This window comes from Sus scrofa, chromosome 1 (assembly GCF_000003025.6).
Source record: "Sus scrofa isolate TJ Tabasco breed Duroc chromosome 1, Sscrofa11.1, whole genome shotgun sequence".
Lineage (NCBI taxonomy): Eukaryota > Metazoa > Chordata > Mammalia > Artiodactyla > Suidae > Sus > Sus scrofa.
In genome coordinates, this window is record NC_010443.5 from 191764561 (window position 1) to 191785067 (window position 20507).

Below are 20507 nucleotides of genomic sequence, written 5' to 3' on the forward strand. Positions count from 1 at the left end.
TCCTCCTCCTCTCTGTAAGTGAGATTTCTCCTTTGCTTTTTCATCTTCAAAAATGTTGTTGAAACACCTCATTTCCTCTTCTCTCCCCTTTGCCTCTTTGTGCAAAAATACTTCTTTAATTCCTCCATATGTTAGTAGCATTTGGGGAGAGAAGGCTAGAGACCAGTGTTTAACTGGAAATCAATATGAAGTGTTTCAGAAAAGTTTACAAGGTGTTTCCAGGAACTGGCCTCTTTTCGCAAAGGCACATGATGACTGCAAGTGTTTGGGGAAGTCGCTTATGGCTGTTTTTTCACACGGTCTTTGAGCACAGTCAGACATTTGTCACAGGTTGGAATAAACCTGTCTGTGCTGACGGAGTGGAATTCGGGGTCCTCAGTTTGCATTTACTCGTCTTCCATTTAGTTCTGCCTCATTGGCGCTTCACCTGGCTACCTGATGGGAAATATTCTCCCCATAAACTTCAGTAAGATGTAATGGGTTTCTGCAGTGGAAATATTGTTCAAGCTGCAAAACCAAATCACAGCAGGCACTTTGTCTTGGGACCATGTGTCTTGCAAAACAGCCATTTCAAACACCACTTGTAGGAAAAGCCACAAACAGTCACAGCTAATTCACTTTACAGGAGTTATATTTGTACATGTGGGAGAATCACACCACCAAACAAAATCATTGCTCCACCACGATGGAGCATGAATTATCTTTTTACTGGGTTTCTTCTTTGGATTAGAAAGTGGTGGCATTAGGGTTGGTGAAGATGGCAAATGGTTCTTTGATGCCGTCAGGGCAAATAGGAAGCTGTCAAGAGTGGGATGGCTGGCCTGGCAGCCTATAGGCTAATAGTGTTGCAGCTTCAATACTATCACTTGTGAAAGTGGCTCAGGTTGGATCCACATCCAGAGTGGGCTTCTCTCTCTGTGGGAGGGGAGGGTGGATAGCAGAGTCCAGTAAAGGTTGCTTTGTACTCCTGTGGGAATCTGCCATCCACTTTGGAAATGTTCTCATCCTCCAAGGCCCTAATGAAAGATTCTAGGGTTTCACTGGACGTGGGACTTACATGGAAGCTCTTTAAATCCAAATGCCCATGTTGCATCTCCAGACCAAGTGAATCAGAATCTTTGGGGTGGGACTTGGCATCGATAGTTTTAAGAGCTCCTAAAGAAGGGCTGAGTCCCTTTTTTTTTTTTTTTTTATCCTGTTGCTATATAAGCAAAGAAATGCATTTAAACTTTTTATTATTTTGAACTAATTTGGATATGGAGAAAGTGTAAATAATTCACGTGCTAGTCTTTTGGATTCACGCCCTTGTTTTGCCATGATCCCATGGTGTGACAGGGTCGATTTTTCTCTCATGAAGAAGAATTAAAAGTTTTTCTCAATTCAGAATCCAGAGCATTTGGGGAACACTCTTCCAATGGATTTTGCTCCTGTGGAAAACAGGATGGCAGAAGGGTGGAAGGGTCTGTGGGCAGGGCTGGGCACTGGCCAGATGTGACTCATGGCTCCCGTGTCTCTCCTGGGCTGTACAGGTCCTGTGGCTGTCATCAGTGGTGAAGAGGACTCAGCCAGCCCACTGCATCACATCAACCATGGCATCACCACACCCTCATCACTGGACGCCGGGCCGGACACAGTGGTCATTGGCATGACCCGCATCCCAGTCATTGAGAACCCCCAGTACTTCCGCCAGGGACACAACTGCCACAAGCCAGACACGTGTGAGTACTGCAGTAGAATGTTGTCCCTTCTGGTGGGAGGGGAAGGGTGGTGAGGCCGTAGACCATGGAGCTGGGGTTCTGGAACCTTCTGGGATGACCTGCTATCTGCTAACCCCCCACTCTCTAAGATACCCTCCCTCTTTGTCTCGAAACTTGGAGACTAGCCTGGGGAAGGGGACGCCACTGGGACAGAGTTCCCTGGGAAGAGCTGGCCAAGGAGGGGAGCAGCCTAGAGGCAGGGGGCCCCAGCCCCACCTGGAGAGGTGTTCCCAGTAAGGCAGGGGCAGGGGCACTGCTGGTCTCATCTGTGCGCCTGGCCTGTCTATTCGGGAAACATAACCTGACTGTCCAGACAACAGCCACGAGGTCGTTCAGACCCTCCATCCCAGCCTGCACGAGGGGGAAGGGAATGAAGGGCGGTGAGCACCTTCTGAATGGAAACACCTCGCTAGCTGCCCCTCCAGTGCCCCGAAGTGTATGTCCTGAAAATCAGATCATTCCCTGAGCTAGGACCCTTCCCCGCCGCACTGCAGAGGTCTCATTCAGATCAGCAGACTCAGGGCACCTGTTTCCTACTCTCTTATCTCCCGTTGGCTCAGCCCCTCCCTTTGTATTTTTGCCGATCTCTGCTAGGGCTTCTCTCAGCTGCTGGAGTTTCCATGGCCTGGCTTCCATCTAGCAGGTGTTCCCCAGGCTGTGGCTCCAGGTTCCACGTAGGTCCAGCAACCCCAGCACATACCCCTCCACTGCCACTGCTCCTGCCCCCAGGAAATAGTCCCCTATTTCAGGAGAGGGGACAGGGAAGAGACCACAAAGACTGCCTTAGAGCTGAAAGGGACAGAAGGGGTGGGCTAGGTTAAGGCCTCCTCATGTAGAAAGGAAGCCCGAGGTTCTAGGGGGCTGTGATCCCCCTCCCCTGCCCTCAGGCTTCTGCCAGTTGTCTCTTCCTCCAAATCAGCCTAGGAGGAAGTGTCTCTGGTCTTGCTCTTCCCCAGTGGAGCTATCTGTACTCAGACCACACTCTAGGTAGCTCACAGAACTCTTGCTGCCCCCACTGGTTCATCTGATAGCAAAGTGCACATTTGATGACACCATCCACCTTTGCATCTGTTTTTCTGGCTCTGAGTTTTAGTGGGAGGATGGTCTCTGTGGGAGGGACCAGGCTTGAATCAGGATAAGTTCATCATTTGTCTTGCAACCCTGAGTGTCCTCCAGAATCTGTCTCAGTGTTTATCAGACTTCCCCCCATCAGCACTCATGAGAGGAAAGATACTTGGTGTCTGGACCAGGGCTGGGTGAGAGAAGGGAGACACCTGTGTCAGACGAGCAGTGGGTAGCACAGTACCAAGGATGGTTCTATTCTGACTGAAGCTCTTGCCTCAGATCAGGTGCATCCTTGACAGACCTGGGTGTGGGCAGGAGGAAAACCCTCTGAGATAGCAGCTGGGGTCCAAACTTGATCTCAGGGTGATGTTGCTGAGTTTTCTAGAGTGATGTTGGTATTTGAATAGAGACTTGGCATTGCTGTGTTGAATATATAATCAATTCTCATTATTTGAAGTAATGTTCTGTAAAGTCACTATGAACATTGAAATTAATGAATCCTGCAAATTCAGGATTAGGTTGCTGGAGCATCTGGTCACAACTTTTTTAGGGCCACACCCACGGCATAGGGAAGTTCCCGGGCTAGGGGTCAAATCAGAGCTGCAGCCTCTGGCCTACACCATAGCCGCAGCAACGCCAGATCTGAGCCTCATCTATGATCTACACCATAGCTCAGGCAACACCAGATTCTTAACCCACTGAGCGAGGTCAGGGATCCAACCCTTGTCCTCATGGATACTAGTCGGGTTCACTACCACTGAGTCACAATGGGAATTCCTGGTCACAACCTTTTTATCAGCTGATCAAGACATAACCCGTATTATGTGTGCTTCTGTTTAAAGGCACCCTAATATGTATTGCTGGTTCATTACCATTGAACTCATAATGGCCAATGGCACCATGCCTCACACCTGGACAAGGCTTATGGAACACACCTCTTTTCTCCATAAGGCTCATCACAGTCTTCTTGCTTTTAGGGATACTGGACAGAGCTTCAATGCTATGGTTGGGGGTTGCTTTAAACAGCAAGCTCACCCACAAAAAGCACAAATATGCCAAAAAAGTGGCCTTAAATAGATCATGCAAGGGATGCTCATTTACAGTTTAAGAGCCAAAACAGGAAGGCAGAGATGGCCTTTTGACCTCATCTGGGAACATGTACAAGGGGTGACTCAAATTTGTCATCACTCTCGGAATGTCTGTGAATGACCACGAAAGCGCCGTGAGTACTGACGGTGGGACTACACATGAATTCTAGTGAGTGGGTGAATTCGTAAATACAGAATCCAGGAATAATGAGGATGCACTGTACTCTGTAGTGGAAGCTCTGGGCCGCAGGGTGGAGTTGGGTCATGTGGGCTCCTGGTGCCAGGTTTTGGCATAGTTACTAGATGGAGCAAATCTGGCACATGGGAGGGAGTTTCCTCTGGGCCATGCGGATGAGCGGGTACCATGCAGGGACCTGTGGGGTCTGAGTGTGCCTCAATGTCAGGACCCAGCCTCCAGCCCTGGAGCCGTTGCCCTAGGAAACTGTGAAGAGGAGCATCACTGCTGCTCTTTGGGTTTGAGACTCAAAGCAGCCTTCTCACAGGTCCAGAGAGCACTTCTATGAAAATACGAAGGGGTTGGTTGAGATGGAGGGAGGCAGGTTCAGTGACAGGACTTGAGGTTAGGGAAAGATTACCTCATCAGCGCCAAATCCCCCAGGACCCCAGGTTGTCAAAACCTCGGATATTCCGGCAGGTATCCTTTTAAGGGAAGCAGAACGTTTTGTCCCCTCAATAGAGGGCGGATGGCTCTTAACTGTCTTCAGAAAACACGTGTAGCAACGACACACAGTGTGTGGGAGCCCTGTAACCGGATTTGGCTGATGTTCCCTCTGCAAGTGGTGGCTGAGTCACACACAGGCGGGGAAGCGAGCACCCGGCCCTCTCCTCACTGAGATTTACTGGCAGGGAAGCCACGGGTCTCTGATTACAGAGTCTTCATCAGCCAGAAAGGACTGCAAGACACAGTCCATGTGCCCTGAGACACTATCATAAATAATTAAAGCCACATGCGCCTCGGCGAATAAATAAGCAGTGAACATTTATGACGCTGCAGACAAGGCCGGGGTCACTCCATTGGGGGGAATGGCAAGAAACAGAGGATTAAGGGAGGAGAAGTGCTCAGATCTTGGCGTCCTGGGGCTCTCCAGTCTGATCCCCTTCCTCATCCCATTTAACGGGCGTGCGCTGTGGGAAGACGCGGCTACCTGACTTCAGGCCTCATTTCCGCATGTCCCTCAGCAAGGGATTTAGCACAAAGGTGCTTTTCTTTCTTTGCCCACATGTTTATCCTAAGTGGTGGGTCCTTCCTGCCTGCAGTGATTGGGTGCTGCTCCCCTCCTGGCGTTTCACTTTCTATCGGTCTTCAGTCTGGTCCATAGTGTTTGTCATTGGGCATCAGGGCCGCAAGGATGTTTGGAGATCACGGAGTATCATCCTTATCAGATGTTTTGTGCTCTGTGTGGTATGGTCTTTATTCTCCATGCATTCAGCCTTTCCTGGGGATTCTGAAAGAGTTGAATAAAGATGCTTCTACTGGGGATGTCTGTGGAAGCTGAGGTCTAGTGAGGCCTCTCTCATTGTTTATTAAAAGCCCCCAGTGCTTGAGAGCATCAGGAAGTGGGTACTGCCTTCCTTGTCACACAGCCGATTTGGGGTGAGGTCTTTTCTGGATGGGATGCCCAGGGGCCCATCCAGATGGGTCACTGAGGAGAAGTGATGAGGTCTCTGGGCACCCAGTTACTTCTGTCCCGCTTTGTGACAGCTGCGGGCCACCCTGGTGCACGTGCTGGTGCAGGACTGTGAGCTGCTGTGTGAGGCGTAGGGCTTTGGCTCTTTCCCATTGCTCAGCTGGAAGCCTTCTTGGCTCTGTTCAAGGTCCTGGGGTCTGTCTTCATGCCCTTTTCCAAAGCCCATTCTCAGAAAACAACTTTACTTCTTTTTTTCCAGCCACGCCCATGGCTGAGGAAGTTCCCGGGCCAGGGACTAAACTTGCACCACAGCAGTGACAACGTCAGATCCTTAACCCACTAGGTAACTAGGGAACTCTGGCAACTTTGCCTCCTGGTAGAGCGAGCAGAGGTCAACCCTTCCCCCTGCCCTCAGTCCCCAGGCCAGGCTCCACTTTTATTCCCAGGTTATTTCTGTCACAGAGGAAACAGTACCCCTTCTTCCTAGCATCAGCTCGCCTAAGCTCCCTGTCCCTCTATCTGATCTCCCCGATCCTGGGGGCCTGCTGTCCAGGGACCCTCCCCATGCCGGTCACCCATCCTTTCCTCTCACCTCCCCTTCACACTCCCTGACCCGAAGTGCCGTTGCCATAGGAGCCCCGAGTTCTCGCCCTTGATCTCTTGGTAACACTTGACCATATTCCTTAGGGTCTGTCTTCTTCATTAGCTTCCGAGTCACTCACGCAGTGCTGATTTTTCTCCCTTTTATCTGTTCAATAAATATTCATTGAGGGTTTGTGTCATGCCTTCTTTTTGGCTCTGGAAACAAATGGGAAACAGGGCACCATGGCCCCTGCCCTCAGAGGCTGACTGCCACCATCGCAGATCTCCAAGATGTGGAATGGCACCCTCTGCCCTCTTGGGGCTGCTCACAGGGCATGTGCTCTCACCTTTCTCCTTTCTGCTGCTGATTCACCAGCCTTTATTACCCCTAGTCACTTCCTTCCAGTTCTCTCTCCAACCCCACACCTCTGACTGTTAACTGTAGTGTAACTCCTGCTTGAAATGCCAGACTCCCCTCCCTGCATCACCTCACTCCCTTTTCTTCCTCCCCCACCCATCGCTTCACATCTGGCTCATTTCCAACTTCCCATAAGTTCTTCCTAGGCCCACGCTATTGCAAAGTGACCTTTCCCTCTTGGGAAACTGTGTGGGTTCCCTCCAACCCCTTTTTCCCCTTTATTCCTCAGTCATTCAACAAGCATCCATTGAGCTCTTTAGTGTGGGGCTCTCTGATGTGGGCCTGGGGATATAGGGTGAAGGGGCCACCCTTCCTTACTGCTCTTTGGCTACATTGCAGATGTTTGGAGGACCTGGCCTCATTATCTCTTTCCAGAGCAATTGCTTGATGCAGCCCTTTATCATACCAGCCTAAAAGGGGGGGGGGACTTCCACAGAGATGAGCAACACTGGAAACGCTAGATCTGTGACTGTGTCCCTGTAGCTGGGGCCAGTGGTCCCTCCTTCAGGTGTGAGCCAGTGGATAGCCTCTCCCTCCTCCTCTTGGTCAGTCAGCAATGGAACTGGTCTTTTGTGGAAGAGGATCTATGGAGGCCAGATACCCAGCTCCAGTGGGGGGCTCAGAGCCTGTGTGCGTAGTGTGGTATTAATCCTGCATCGGCACAATGTAGATTTCTGTCACCTTCTAGACTAACAAACATTGCTTAGTGCAGGGTGATGATGGGTGTTTATTCCCCGCCACTTAGCTCAGCATAGTGGACTTGCAAATGAAATATGGAGAATGGGCTCCTTTGTCTGGGAGCTGCCCTCCCCCCACGCCCGAGACCCCTTCCCAATCCAGGAGCAGAGGCGGAGGCTGAGGCAGCAGCTGCTGCTACTGAAGAATGTGCCTTTCTAAGTTTTTCTCTAGCAGAAGTCCTGCTGGACTTGCCTGATGGAAAGCAGGGGATCTGGTTACAGGCCTGGACTCGGGCGCTCCTCTGGGAGTGGAGCTGAAAAGAGGAGGCTGGAGTGCAGGGGCTGCTGTTTTCTCCCAGTAGTTGGTTTAGGAGGCAGGCTTAGCTAAATGTGACAGGGAGAGAATAGGACCAATGCGGGGGAGCCATTCTGATGCTCCTCCTCCTTTAGTCTGCTGGTTGGTTCTGGGCCGCTCCATTAAGGGAACTGTAGGTTGAATCTTGGTGAAGGTGATAGTGATATTTTCCCTCAACCTTTTTCACCAGATGGGTCTCTCCAGGCCCAGGTAGTCTTTAATGGAATTTTTTTTTTTCTTTTTCTTTTTCTTTTTTTTTTTTTTTTTTTTTTTTGCCATGCACGCAGCGTATGGAAGTTCCTGGGCCAGGGATTAAAGCTGTGCCACGGCAGCAGCCCAAAACTCTGCAGTTGCAATGCTGGATCCTTAGCCGGCTGCACCTTGAGAGAACTCCCATAAGACATTTTAAATGAACATGAATTAGGATTGTTCCCCTCGGATTTTCCTTCAATGCTGTCTTCAGACACAATTAGAATAAGTAGCAGACCCCGAAGACCACTGTGATTCTAGGTTTGGTGAGCCCAATGAAGAAGGGAGTGCTCAGACACTTTACTAGTTTTCTTCCTTTCTAGAAAGAACTAGATGACTCCAGAATGGGTTATCTTGGGAGCCAAGGCAATAAGTCCTTGTCCTGAGGGTTTCGGTCCCTGGAGATTAGCCTCTGTTAGGTACTGACACCCCCCAAACCCTTAGATCCAGACATAATCTAAGTGTGGCATTTTGCCACTTTTTTTTCCTATCCCAGGAAGAAGAAAATCAAATGATGCCATTTACCCCAAAGTATCTGAAAATGCTAGACATTTTTGATTGAGCAGGTCCTTTGGAGCTGTAACCAACTTGTCCAAAGGGACAGGCTCAGGTCCATCTCCCTGAGCTAAGACAGCCTGCCTTCCTATTGAGTCCCATGACCTCATCTGTTCTGTGCTTCACTGCCATAATCACATACTCAAAGTTAGTAGCTGCATGCAGTCATGCTAATTAAGTAATTAGTATAATTATGCTCACTGTAAATACACCGTAATTGGCTTAAAAAAAGTACTTGGGGGATAAGCATGTGCTACACGGTGGAGGAGGTGGTGGAGAATGAGAAGACCCCCAGCCAGCCTGGAGAAGTGCCATTCTGTAGGGGAACCTACACCCAGGGGAAGGCACATCCAGTGGCTGAAAGTGAGTGAGGTGTGGAGCGGGTCCTTTGCTTCCTGTCCAGAGCCTGGCGTGGAGGCAGAAGAATACTCATCTTCTTGGCAAGTTTTGCCTCAGTCTTGTCTTCAAGGAGGGGAGGATTAACTTCCCTCCAGCTAAAGATTTCCCAGAGGTTTTCTCTATTTTTCCTTCAACTAGATTCAGGCATCCAGTCTGGGAATTTTTAAGGGTGATCATTCTGAACCAGCTGAGAAATCCACACAGGGATCAGGTAGGAATCAAACATTGGGCTTTATTGCTAGGTTTAAGAAGGTTGCTTTGGCTTAAAGCCAAAATGGACTTCGTGATGCCTCTCCCAAGTCCTGAACTTGGGGTACAGAGACAGGCATTGGGTCTGCAGAGCAGATGATGTCTGAATAGTTGCATGGAAGGTCATGGTCTACTTCGTCTTCTGTAAGTCATGAAGCTTAGGAGCACCTTGGAAGACCACACATGCAAGGGGAGCCCCCCTTTTCTGCATTAGCCCTTCCTGGAAGAGAATAGGAGGACAGATGGTGGACTCTGCCCACCTCAGCCATCAGATAAATCACTCATTTCTCACAGGGAGGGGCCCTGCATGCAGGTCCAGGGAAGAGCTGGGGGTTCCTGCGTCTTTAAAGAGATGAATATTCCTATTTTGTGGGCAGAGGCTAAGAGGCAGGAAAAGGCAAAAAAGACTCCCCACACCATCCCTAGAGACAGCAGGGGGCTGTATTGTTGGTGGTAGTACCTATTAGCTTTCTCTTTCTAGAAGCCCTTTTCCAGAAGAAAATGGTCCTTGTGTTCATTTCCTATGAATGAGCTCATGAGTCATACTCCTGATGGGAGATGTGCCAAAGAGCAGGGGAGTCCTCTTTCCCATTGTGCTATCTTCTTAATGGTCAATAATGACAAACCCAAGCTCTTCCCACCTCTTTGCCAAGAAGTGCTAAATCCACCTGCCCTTCCGTCTTCTCCCCAGCTGCCTTTAAGGAGAGATTTCCCAAGTTGTGTTCTGAGGGATGTTAATAGGCATTTTTCAAAAACAATTTTTTTGTGGTCAAATATGTTTGGAAAAACCTGGATTGAATCCTTTTTGTTTGTTTTTTACCGTGGGATTCTGAGAACTTTTAATGGTAAATGTCATTGCAGTTTTGCAGGAGAATTCTTGGATCTGCAGCATCTCCCAAATTTATTGGGTCCTTGAGCTAGGTTTCTGAGTATACCTGTTACTATCTCTGTGGACACAGATGTTCGATGGATCTCATTCCAGGCTGTAATGGGGGTTTGGGGTTCTGTTTTCACCTCCCTAGCAGATGTGGTAACTCATCTGACAGAGGGCCCAGATGGGCCTGAACAAGTTTGGCATGAGCTCAGTCCCATTTCTTCCCAAGCATCTGGGAGGGACAGGAAGTGGCAGAGTTCCACGGGAATGCCCAGGCCTGGGGTGGTGGCATTCTTCAGGATTTCTGGCAGAGAACTAAGTGCCCTTCATTCAAGTGGATCAGGGGTCTTTGTCGGTTGTTCTCTGCCTTGAAGCTCTCACAGGTGCCTCTAAAACTTCCTAAACCCCAAGATCCGGAGTTGCTGGTCAGGGCCAAGTTTTCACTGCATTCCTCGTTTCTAGGCAGATCTGCCCCTTAGGATTGGAATCTTGGGGAGCTTTCTCTAAGGGAAGATGCACGGTCCAAGGTGCAAGCTGTGGCTCCCAAGCCACTGTCTCCAAATCATGGTATGGAAGGTCAAAACACCTCTTTGTTCCAAGAAGGGGATGTAATGCCTTTGGCATGGAGTGAGCTGGGGTAGAGTCTAGCCAGTTCAGAGGGGAACGGAACCCTTGGTTATAGGGGATTCTTTTTCAGTAGAAAAGGGAAATGAGAATGGGTCATCCTAGACCCTGGATCCCACCTTCCAACTCAGAAACCACCTGACTGTGGGCAAGGCAGCCAACCTCTCTGAACTTGAGACCTTAGCTGGCATTTTTTGACATGATTTGGCATGGGAATTGGGAACGGCTCTGTGAACCTGCCTAAATGGCATGTACATGACCATCCTCACCTTGACAACAATTTTAGGTGGTGAAGGTCATGGCGATTTTTCAGGAGAATCCTTGGGTCTGTAGCATCTCCCAAATTTATTGGGTCCCTGCGCTTGGTTTCTGAGTATACCTATTAGAACCTCTGTGAACACAGGTGTTTGATGTAGGTAATTGGGGCTTGGGGTTACAAACAAAACTCATGCCTCAAATATGCTGTTGGGGGAAACCAGCCTGATAGTGTCAAAAAGGGAGGTTTGTCAGAGCTGGACATTATTTTTGAAAATATAGGAATCTTTCCCTCCAATGATTTCTTTTCCCCCCAACTTTAAGAAATTGCATTTTATCACCCAGTTCTGCAGTCACAGAGATGCTCTTAAGAGTCAGGACTGTAATATGCTGGTTGTCAGGAAATGATTGATGTAGATGAGCAGAGGGCTCAGGCCAATTTCCTTTTGGGTTAATGAGACCGAAAAGCTGTAGACTCAACTAGGGGATAGCAGAGAGGGTCATGGTGAGATTTTCTTGTTTGCTTGTTTTATTTTCTTTGTTTTATCCTCCCCCAGTCAGAAAACATTATTTTCTTGAAAATGCAATGCCCCTGCTCTGCCACATACCTGTGCAAATCTCTTACATTCTTTCTTAGCTGACCTATACATGGGAACTTCAAACACAAATATATGTGTATATGGATCTTGTTCACATCTGTGCACACATGTCATGTTTTAAACACTGACCATATCATGCCAGATATTTTGGCTCAAACTACTAGAGAATCCTGACCCACTGCGCTTAAAAAGAGGGAAACTGGTCATCACAAAACTCAAGTAAATAGGTAGGGAAGCTTCCTGATAAAGTACGCTAGGGCTCTAGTTCTGCTTTTCTGGTTCTCTTGCCTCTGCCTTTCTGCCTTCGGTTTTACCACCAGATTGGCTCTCCTCATGATTACGAGGTGGTTGCAGCAGCTCCAGGCATCACAACCGAAGACATGGACCAAGGCCAGCCCAGAATTGTCTCTTCTTATGGGTTGATTGAAATTGAGAAAACCTTCTCTTGAATCCCCCAGATTACCTCCTATCTCATTGTCCAGAATTATGTCATCTATTTATTCCTAAACCAGTCACCCACAAAGAAAATGGGATAGTCACAAACACCTAAGCTCCTCCAGATTCTTCCCTGGGCTTGGGAATGCAACTTACTTCCCTGAGTCATAAAGCTCCCTGGAGGGGCGTGAATCCCTCCATAGAATCAGGGTCGGTTGGAAGGAAGAAAGGGGAAATGGCTTTGAGAAATGGCACTGCCCACTACCCCAGTTCCTCACTGAGGTTCAACTCCTGTCCCCCTAGGAGTAAGCAGAGCCCTCTTGGGCTAGAAGTGGCAGGAGGAAGAAGAGAATATAGATTTCATGTAAATGTTACTTCTTCTGTGTCTCCTCTTAGAGAAAGCAAGCTGGTAATTTGCGGTTGCCATCAGGGCTCTTCTGGTCTGGGAAATTTTCCTGCTAATTTTCCAGAATATACTTATATGCCCCAGTGAAGACAGATTTCTTCATGTGGTTTTAGCCAGATCCGATTATCTCGGTTGAGCAAATTGTGTGAATTCCCAGGAGCCGCACTGCGATCCCTTTGGAAGCATCATTTCTGGAAAGTAAGTGGGAGCAGGAGCTGGTAAAGAGAAGACAAGTAACATTTGCTCAATATTTCTCAATACCTACTCAGGGCTCAGCTCTGAACTTGAAGCACGTGAAGATGATTATAAAGTCTTACTCTGCTTGCGCTTATTGTTGGCACTGAATACAGTTTAAACGTGATACATTGTTTAGTCCTTACTAAACCCACGGAAGGCAGGTGCTATTACTCTCCTCATTTCACAGATGAGGAAGGTGATGCATGGGGGAGGTTTAGTCATTTCCTGGAGTCTCCAAGCTAGGAAATCACAAAACTGTGTCGTGATAGAGTCTGCCACCCTCTCTTCCCCTCATCGTCCCTCTCTCTGTGTTCAATCAGTCTGTCATTGTGAGTGTTACGATCGATCCCCAGTTCATGGCTTAGGAAACTCAGGCTCAGGGAAGTTAAGGAACTTGCCCAAGGTCCCTCGCTGATCAGTGATGGAGCCAGGATTCAAACTCAGGGGTTTAGGAACATGCCTCTTGCCCTGGCCCTGGGCTGCCTCCTCTCACTATCGGCTGATCTTCACTTCAGCTGTACCCCACCTTTTGGGAGGCTGAGGATGATCTGGGAGATTTTCAGACAGATGGCGGCCTGGGTGACCCATAGTGCCTACCATCCCAGTAGAAGGATGTCCCTTTCTAGAGCTTCCATGGTTTCCTTCAGCAGCCCCCTCCGCACTTCAGCACACCCCCCTCACCCCAGCAGGTCACCAGAGCTTCAGACAGGTAGGTTTGAAGAGTGGGGTCCAAAATTGATGGGCAGTGGATTGGATGCAAGGGCTCCAACTGGGGGAAAGACAGCGACAGTCCTGGGGGCAAGTTGGCTTCTTTTTCGGCCAAGCTTCCTTTTGTCCTATTCCTGGTGGCTGTGGAGCTTAATTTGCCACCAGATGGTAGCCAGCTGGGCCTCTCACCAGGCGCTGTGTTAGCTTCTGTCCCCAGACCTAGAATTGCTGGTGACACAGCAACTCTTCACGTTACATTCTGCTGAGTCAGGGCGGCCCCTGACTGGTGATGAAGAAGAATTTGGACTAAACTCCTAATGGCTCATTGATTGGTTGAATTATGCTAGGTGTAATTCTGAAAATAGATTTTTAAAATGTGCTTGGGGATTTGTGGGGACTTGCTACAAGGAGCGTTAACTCAGTCGTGGCTGGTTTGACAAAGTCATCAATGCCAGTTGTCTGGGTCCTCTGGGACAAGGACAGCTTGCCAGGGGGCAGTGTAGACAGGTCGGAAAGGCCCTCTTCTTTACCTATACAGCCCTTGGCAGGTCATCTGAGAAGGTCACCTGGTTAAACCAACCATTGCAAACCTCTCCGTGTACCCAAAGTGGGCAGGAGGTTCACATAGATTCTGGATTCTCCCCTTGGCTTCCTCCAAAGTCAGGAAGCAAAGAAGTTGCTCTCTTTATAATTCCAGGTTTTTGCATTTCCTGGAGCTGCTACTCCAAAAAGAAGCCTCAGAGGCTCAGCATTCTCTGGTCTACTTGGCATCCTTGAATCCCAGGAGTAAAGGGGGAGGGTATGAAGGGTTTCTCTTCTGGGCCTGGGCTTCCCACATCCACGGTTTTTTTTTTTTTTTTTGTGAATGCCAAGTTCATTTGGAGATATTCGAAAAGCCAGTGAATGTCCCTCTGTGAGGAAGTAACCAGCTGCAGATAGAAAACACAGAGACCTCCCAACACACTGAAAAATCACCTTCCTTATATATTTCTTCTCTCTAGCCTCTCAGGAACCTAAAATGCCTTCGATTTTTGATGAAGGGTGGGTCAGAAACAGATGAAGAATATCATAAATGAGCTTCCACGAGGTGAAATGGGAAGGTTCAGTACCACCTTATTTCTGAGGGGAGATTGGTCAGCAGTTCCTTTTTTTTTTTCCCAAGAGCTTTGCTTCCATGGCTCTGTGTTAACCTCTGGCTGAAAAGCTGTATTTCCCTATACCTTTCCCTGAGGTAGTTTATACCCAGCCACTCATGAGGAAAAAAAAAAAACCTATCCCCAGGGAAGGGAGCAAGTAAAAACAAAACATGGAAGAAAAGAAAAAAAAAAAAAAAAAGACACGCTGCTCTAATAAAGAAATTACTGGCGTTCTACATTATGAACTGTATTAATTTTTAATGGCTGAGAAAGGATTTGATTTATAATGCATCCTTCTTGGCTGCAGTGCCTGTCCCCAGCTAATAAATAAATGACAGTTCTCTTGTATTAAAAGTATCCGTCATTTCACGTTGTTGGACTGTAAATGGTGGAAAGCCCTGAATGAGAGGCCCCTGAGAGCCCTATGCCCTGCTGGGCCCAGCTGGAGAAGTGGCCACAGCGATTGGCCTCATTCTGCAGCTGGAGTTCATCTCAGTCCTTTCTCCTGGTCTCAGTGAAATGACCCAAATAGCTCCAACTCCTGTGGGCCAGGCGAAAGTTCATAGGAAGGGGTGATGGAATGCTTAGGAACACTCAGTGATGCAAATTTCGACGCCTGGTCCTTAGTGAAGCAGATTTAGATGGCTGGTCCTTAAGCAAAATTATCTGTAGCTTCCACCCCACAGGTCCTGACCAGCTACCTGGGAGTTACCTGCTCAGTAGTTGGTCTTTTGTGATGTATGACTTACAGTAGTTCACCATTCTTTGCCTCTTAAGAAAAAAATAAATGAAGCCTAATATTTGCTGTATTTCCGAAGTAGTATATGCTCATTGTACATATTTGGGGGGAAAAATCCAGAAAAGTACAAAGAAAAAAGAAAATAAAAATTACCTCCAAGGCTGCCTTCAGTGCTGAGTGCTGGGAACATCTGGGGGTACGACCTTCAGTCTCCCCCGACCCGCTGGCCCCTTACACATTTATAACAAATCACACAGGCATAAATGCCTATGCCAATACATAACGCATATATTATGCAAAAACGAGATCATATTCCAGTATACAGCTTTATCATCTGAATTTGTCATTTAGCAATATGTCATTGACCTTTATTTCATATCATTAGAAATCATGCAGCTTTTTTCAGTGTCTACCTACACGTAGCCAGGGCCATCTGCACCTGGGCACCGTGGTTGCAGAACTGGCATTCAGAATGCCCTGCTTTGTTCTCTATCACAATGCTGACTCCAGAGTAAACACAGTGCAGGAGAAAAATGAGGACAGAAGATGGCTTTTGCATGGAGCTCATAATTATGGAGCAACTACTGAGCTGAGGAGTTATGGTGATGAGCCTGAGAGAGAAACAGAGTAACAGCGGCATCGTCCCGCCAGCTAGGGAGAAAGGCTATAAAGGGCTCCTGTGATCCAGGCATAAGAAACCTATTGGAGGTGCTGTCACTGAAACCCCACAACCAAAGGGCCAGGTGTGCTCAGTGAGCACCAGCTTGTTTAAATTAGGGGAACAGAGGCTGGGGTAAAGTTCCATGGAGAAGGGAGGGTTTGAGCTTTCTAGAAAGCTAGGGAGGGTTTAGATGGGCAGAGACGGAAGGTCAGGACAGCTGCGGTGGTTGGAACCAGACAGGGGCTTTGAAGAGGTAGGTTGGAGGTCACAGGTAAGGGGAGAAGGCCCTGCGGAGGCATCCTGTTGACATATTGCATAGGATGGGTTACTGAAACAGTAATGATGCGTTTATTCCTAGAATTTGCACCTAAATGGTTGCAAGCTTTGTTTACCACACTTGTCATTGTTATCAGTGTCCAGAAGGGAAGTGACATGAGAAGTGAAGAAAACATTGCTAACTAGCTATGATGGAAAAAATAAAAATCATTAAAAAAGAAAGAAAGAAAGAAAGAAAGAAACCATTGATATAATCAAAAAGGTCAAACAAAGTAGGTAATTCCCTGTGAATGTAGGAACAGTTTCAAGCAGACCCATCCCAGGTCCCAGAAAGAAAAGAGATGAAACAGTCTCTGCATGTACCTTTCAGTACAAGGAATGTTATTTAGAAAATGTGAGAGATATAGCTATTGCTGCCAGCAGGTTCAACTCCTTCTGATTTATTTATATTGTCTTCATAGGCTTATAAAAATGGAATTTTGCCTGGATTTTAAGACTAGCATTTCTGCCCTTCCACATATGAATTTATTTCTTGATTTGTTGTGTGCATTTCTAAACATAGATAGACCAATGCTTTTGCTTTTGGAAAAAAAGTAGGAAAGTCTCTGGACCTCATAAGAAGAGGGATCAGAGACAGTATTTCTGTAATGAGCCAGCTCCTGTGTTGCAGGAGTGATGTGCCAGGCAGAGTCCCAGAAGCATTCTTTCCTGAAGGACCCAGGAGAGCTTGTATTTTTGCCATGTTGAAAAGTGGCAACCCAAGATCAAGTCTGAGCTGGCCTTGGTTTTGTAACCAATCGCAATTGCAATATGATCCTCGCTCATATTTTTGCTTTCAAATCTTGGAGCCAAAATGATTCCAGAAATAGGACTTGGCTGAAAGCAAAATTTTTCCTTTCCTGCTCTTTAATTCTTTCACTTAACTTCCTTATAGAACATAGTTTTTTTTTTTGTTTTTTGTTTTTTTTTTTTAATCTGAAAAAGAGCTAAGAGATCCATTAGGACCAGTCTCATCATTCCATAGACAGGGAAACTGAGGGCTAGAGCCATAATTCTGGGACATAAAGCCACATGATTACTTGTAGGAAGGATGGAGAGATTAGGTCAAATGGCGATTCTCTCTTGATGTTTCTCACTTCTCCTGTACCTCTAAGTGGAAATGCAATCTTTTCATTTCCCCCAAAGAAGTTGATTTTGTCTGGGCCATTTAATAAGGAGTGTCTGACAAAAGCGAACTGTCTGACTCAAGTGCAGTAATTGCTGCAGAAATTGGTTTTAGTGTCTTGGGGGAATTCTGCAGTTGAACCCAGAAGGCATCCTTATCAAGTACAGTTTGTTCCAACACTTCCACAAATTTGAAACACCTCAAATATCACGGTTTCTCTTCAGAGCAATTCTTTGTTATTTTGATAAACTTCCAAAGGGCATTGCCATGCTGCCCCATTGACTTCCTGGTGAGACACAGTGTTACTCTCTTAGTATTTTCTTTAGCTTCTTGAAGTCAGGCATGGCAAGAGTCCTTGCACATAATCTGAGATGTCATTTGCATGTGGTAGATTTTTTTGAGGACTGTCCAGGTTCCTATTGGCATTAAAGAGTAAGCATTCTTGTGGTGAGGCATCTATTTGATTCCTATGCAGCTTTCGTGTTATTTAATGCATTGGTTCACAAAGAGAATTCATTTCTACTCAATTTCTTCTTCTTTTTTTTTTGGCCATGCCCATGGCATGCAGAAGTTCCTGGGCCAGGGATCAAATTGGTGCCACAGCAGTGACCTGAGGCACAGCAGTGACAACACCAGCTCTTTAACCACTAGGACACCAGGGAACTCCTCTACTCCTCAATTTCTACATGGCCTCACGTGATTTAAAGTTGACTAGGAGCACACTGAGATTCTGCTTTATTGCTTCTGTGGAAAACTGGCTGTGTTAGCATCACCAAGCCAAGTCTCCCATCCACAAATGCTGACTGATGGCCCACTCTATGCCATGCTAGGCAAGCACCATGTTTTCATTCCATACTTCCATTGCTTGGTTAAACTCTGACTCAGAGGAAGATGGTGTTAATGATTTTTAAGCATCCTATCCACAGCTGACAGTGGAATTTCAGGAAGCCATCATTCCTATAAGAAAATGGTTCTCAAGAGTGGTCCCTAGACCAGCCACTTCAGCATCAACCGGAAACTTGTTAGATATGCAAATTCTTGAGATTTTTCTACAGACCCACTGAATCAGAAACCCTGGGAGCAGAGCTCAGCAATTTGTGTTTAACTGATCCCTCCAAGCTATTCTGATTCACACCAGAGTATGAGAAGCACAATATAAGACATTAATGGCTGCTTTCTGTCCTTCCATCTAAAATATTTGAAGAAGTTGAGATGGATATCCATACAATTGTTGGTAGTATTTTAAAAATGTTATCCATTAAGCAGACATTATTTGAGCATTGGCTAATTTCTAGTTACTGTGTTGGGTACTGGAGATACAAATAAGTAAACAAATAGGTCATTGTGGTGGTTTTGATATGAAGGTGTAAAAAGCACTTCTCTAGGTAACAGCGATGTAAACAAGAGACCCTCATCCTTTTTCCTCATAGCATCTGTGACTTCTGTGCTGTCCCAGACCCACCCCCCAAATAGGGAACTTGGTCAAAGCTCAGTGTCAGAGTGTCATGAGAGTGAGAAATGAGGCAAACATGGTGTGAGGAGGGATAAGGGAAGGGGTAAGAATGCCAGCTTTGCATTTATTTGGAAATAATAAGAATGCAAGTGCAAAGGTTGTGTTTTTAAATGGTGTTAAAAGGCATCCTGTATATCCAAACCACCACATCCTGCAGCCCGTGTCACAATGGCTGCATTGGATTGTCTCAATCCACCTAGGGGTCCAGTGTCTTGTGGGTTTGTGGATGACATGGAGATGGAAGGATAGAAGTCAGATAGCTGAGTGTGGACTTCCTCCAAGGACAGTGGATGCTGCCCCTTCCTGGTCCCCCAGCCCATCCACGTAGAGGCTTGGATGGATGTTGGAGCTTGAGCTTGCTGCTGTGTCATCTCCCTGTCTCTATGAGAAAATGGGAGGACCTGCCTCATCAGGTGAGACACATCCTAGAGGCTTGAAACAGCTGCCTACATTTGGAAAACTGTCACAAAATTCTAACTACTAGGTTACTGGTACCATAATTACTGTCTGCCTTAGTTACACTATTTCTCTGAAATGTTTTGAGAACAATTCTGACCTACCAGATCATCCTGGGAGTATTTGGTCAAGCAGATTTGGTTTGACATCATTGGAAAGTCACACTTTCTCCTTGGTAGAGCAATGCATGGTGGGAAGTATCTCCCCAGGTCTAAGCCAGTGTCACATTACACTGAAGTAGTTCAGTGACTGACTTATATGTCCACAGCTAGAGCCTGAGTACTTCAGTCCTGACTATTCCTCCCAGTTAACCGCAAATCATGACCCATTCCCAGAACTTCGCCTCCTTGCCAAGGTCAAGGAGGTTTTTGCCAGGAAAAATAAGATTAGTGAAGATTTAATTATGATTTCCAAAAGTTCAGGAAATGTACCAATTCAGCAGGTGTCCCTTAATGTGTTGAGTTTAGATACATCTAACCTCTCCTTGTTCGCAGTAGAAATAGATGCTCTTTGTGAGTCCTTCACAGAATTCAGAGTAGAGCCACATTCTACTTATTTCCCAGCTAAACCTCCTCAAGTTCCTCTCTATTTTGATATATATATATATATTTTTTTGTCTTTTAGGGCCACACCTGCATCATATAGAGGTTCCCAGGCTAGGGGTCGAATTAGAGCTGTAGCGGCTGGCCTACACCACAGCCGCAGCAACGCCAGATGCAGCAATGCCAAATGAAAGCCACATCTTCGACCTACACCATAGCTCACTGCAATGCCGGATCCTTAACCCATTGAACGAGGCCAGGGATCGAACCTGTGTCCTCATGGATACTAGTCAGATTCACTTCCACTTAGCCACAAAGGGAATTCCCATTTTGATTTTTTAAAAGCAAGCCACAGACTGAGCTTTTGTTAGGGAATGCTTACTGATAAATAGGAAATATTGGCAGCAAGAGTTGAGAGGCCCCAGACAGGATAAATGGCACCTGCAGAGGTATGGAAATGTGTTCTGGGGAGAATCAGTGGTTCTGGATGAGTGGGATATAAGTTATGTGCAGAAACCAAGAATTAATGGCCTGGGTACTGTGCATGTTTATTGCAAACCATTTGAAGCTAATACTGGGGGGACAGGAAACCCCTCAATAAGCTATGGTTCAGCTATGGTGCAAGAAGAATATTTTCCAAAACGATGGATTTGTTTTTTCCTTTCTTGGGTAGTGTAAGCATGAGAGTATGTATGATGGCAGGAACTCTGAGTTAAATGTTGGCAAACTCAATCCAGGTAACTACCATTAATTTAATTCATGGTGAGGTATCAGGTGACTGCTTCAGACACACTGAGTTGTGTCTCTGAATGATTCAACCAGACCTGTTGGTTTCCCA

At 46.9% G+C, this 20507-nt stretch overlaps 1 protein-coding gene across 5 annotated transcripts in view; it reads left to right on the forward strand.

Moving 5' to 3' along the window:
• NTRK3 (neurotrophic receptor tyrosine kinase 3) overlaps positions 1-20507 on the forward strand; it is a 406414-nt gene that overhangs the window by 229299 nt on the left and 156608 nt on the right. For all 5 annotated transcript variants that reach the window (XM_021083214.1, NM_214271.2, XM_021083220.1 and 2 more), the window contains 1 exon segment: positions 1530-1718. In XM_021083214.1, coding sequence (XP_020938873.1) covers positions 1530-1718 — 189 coding nt within the window.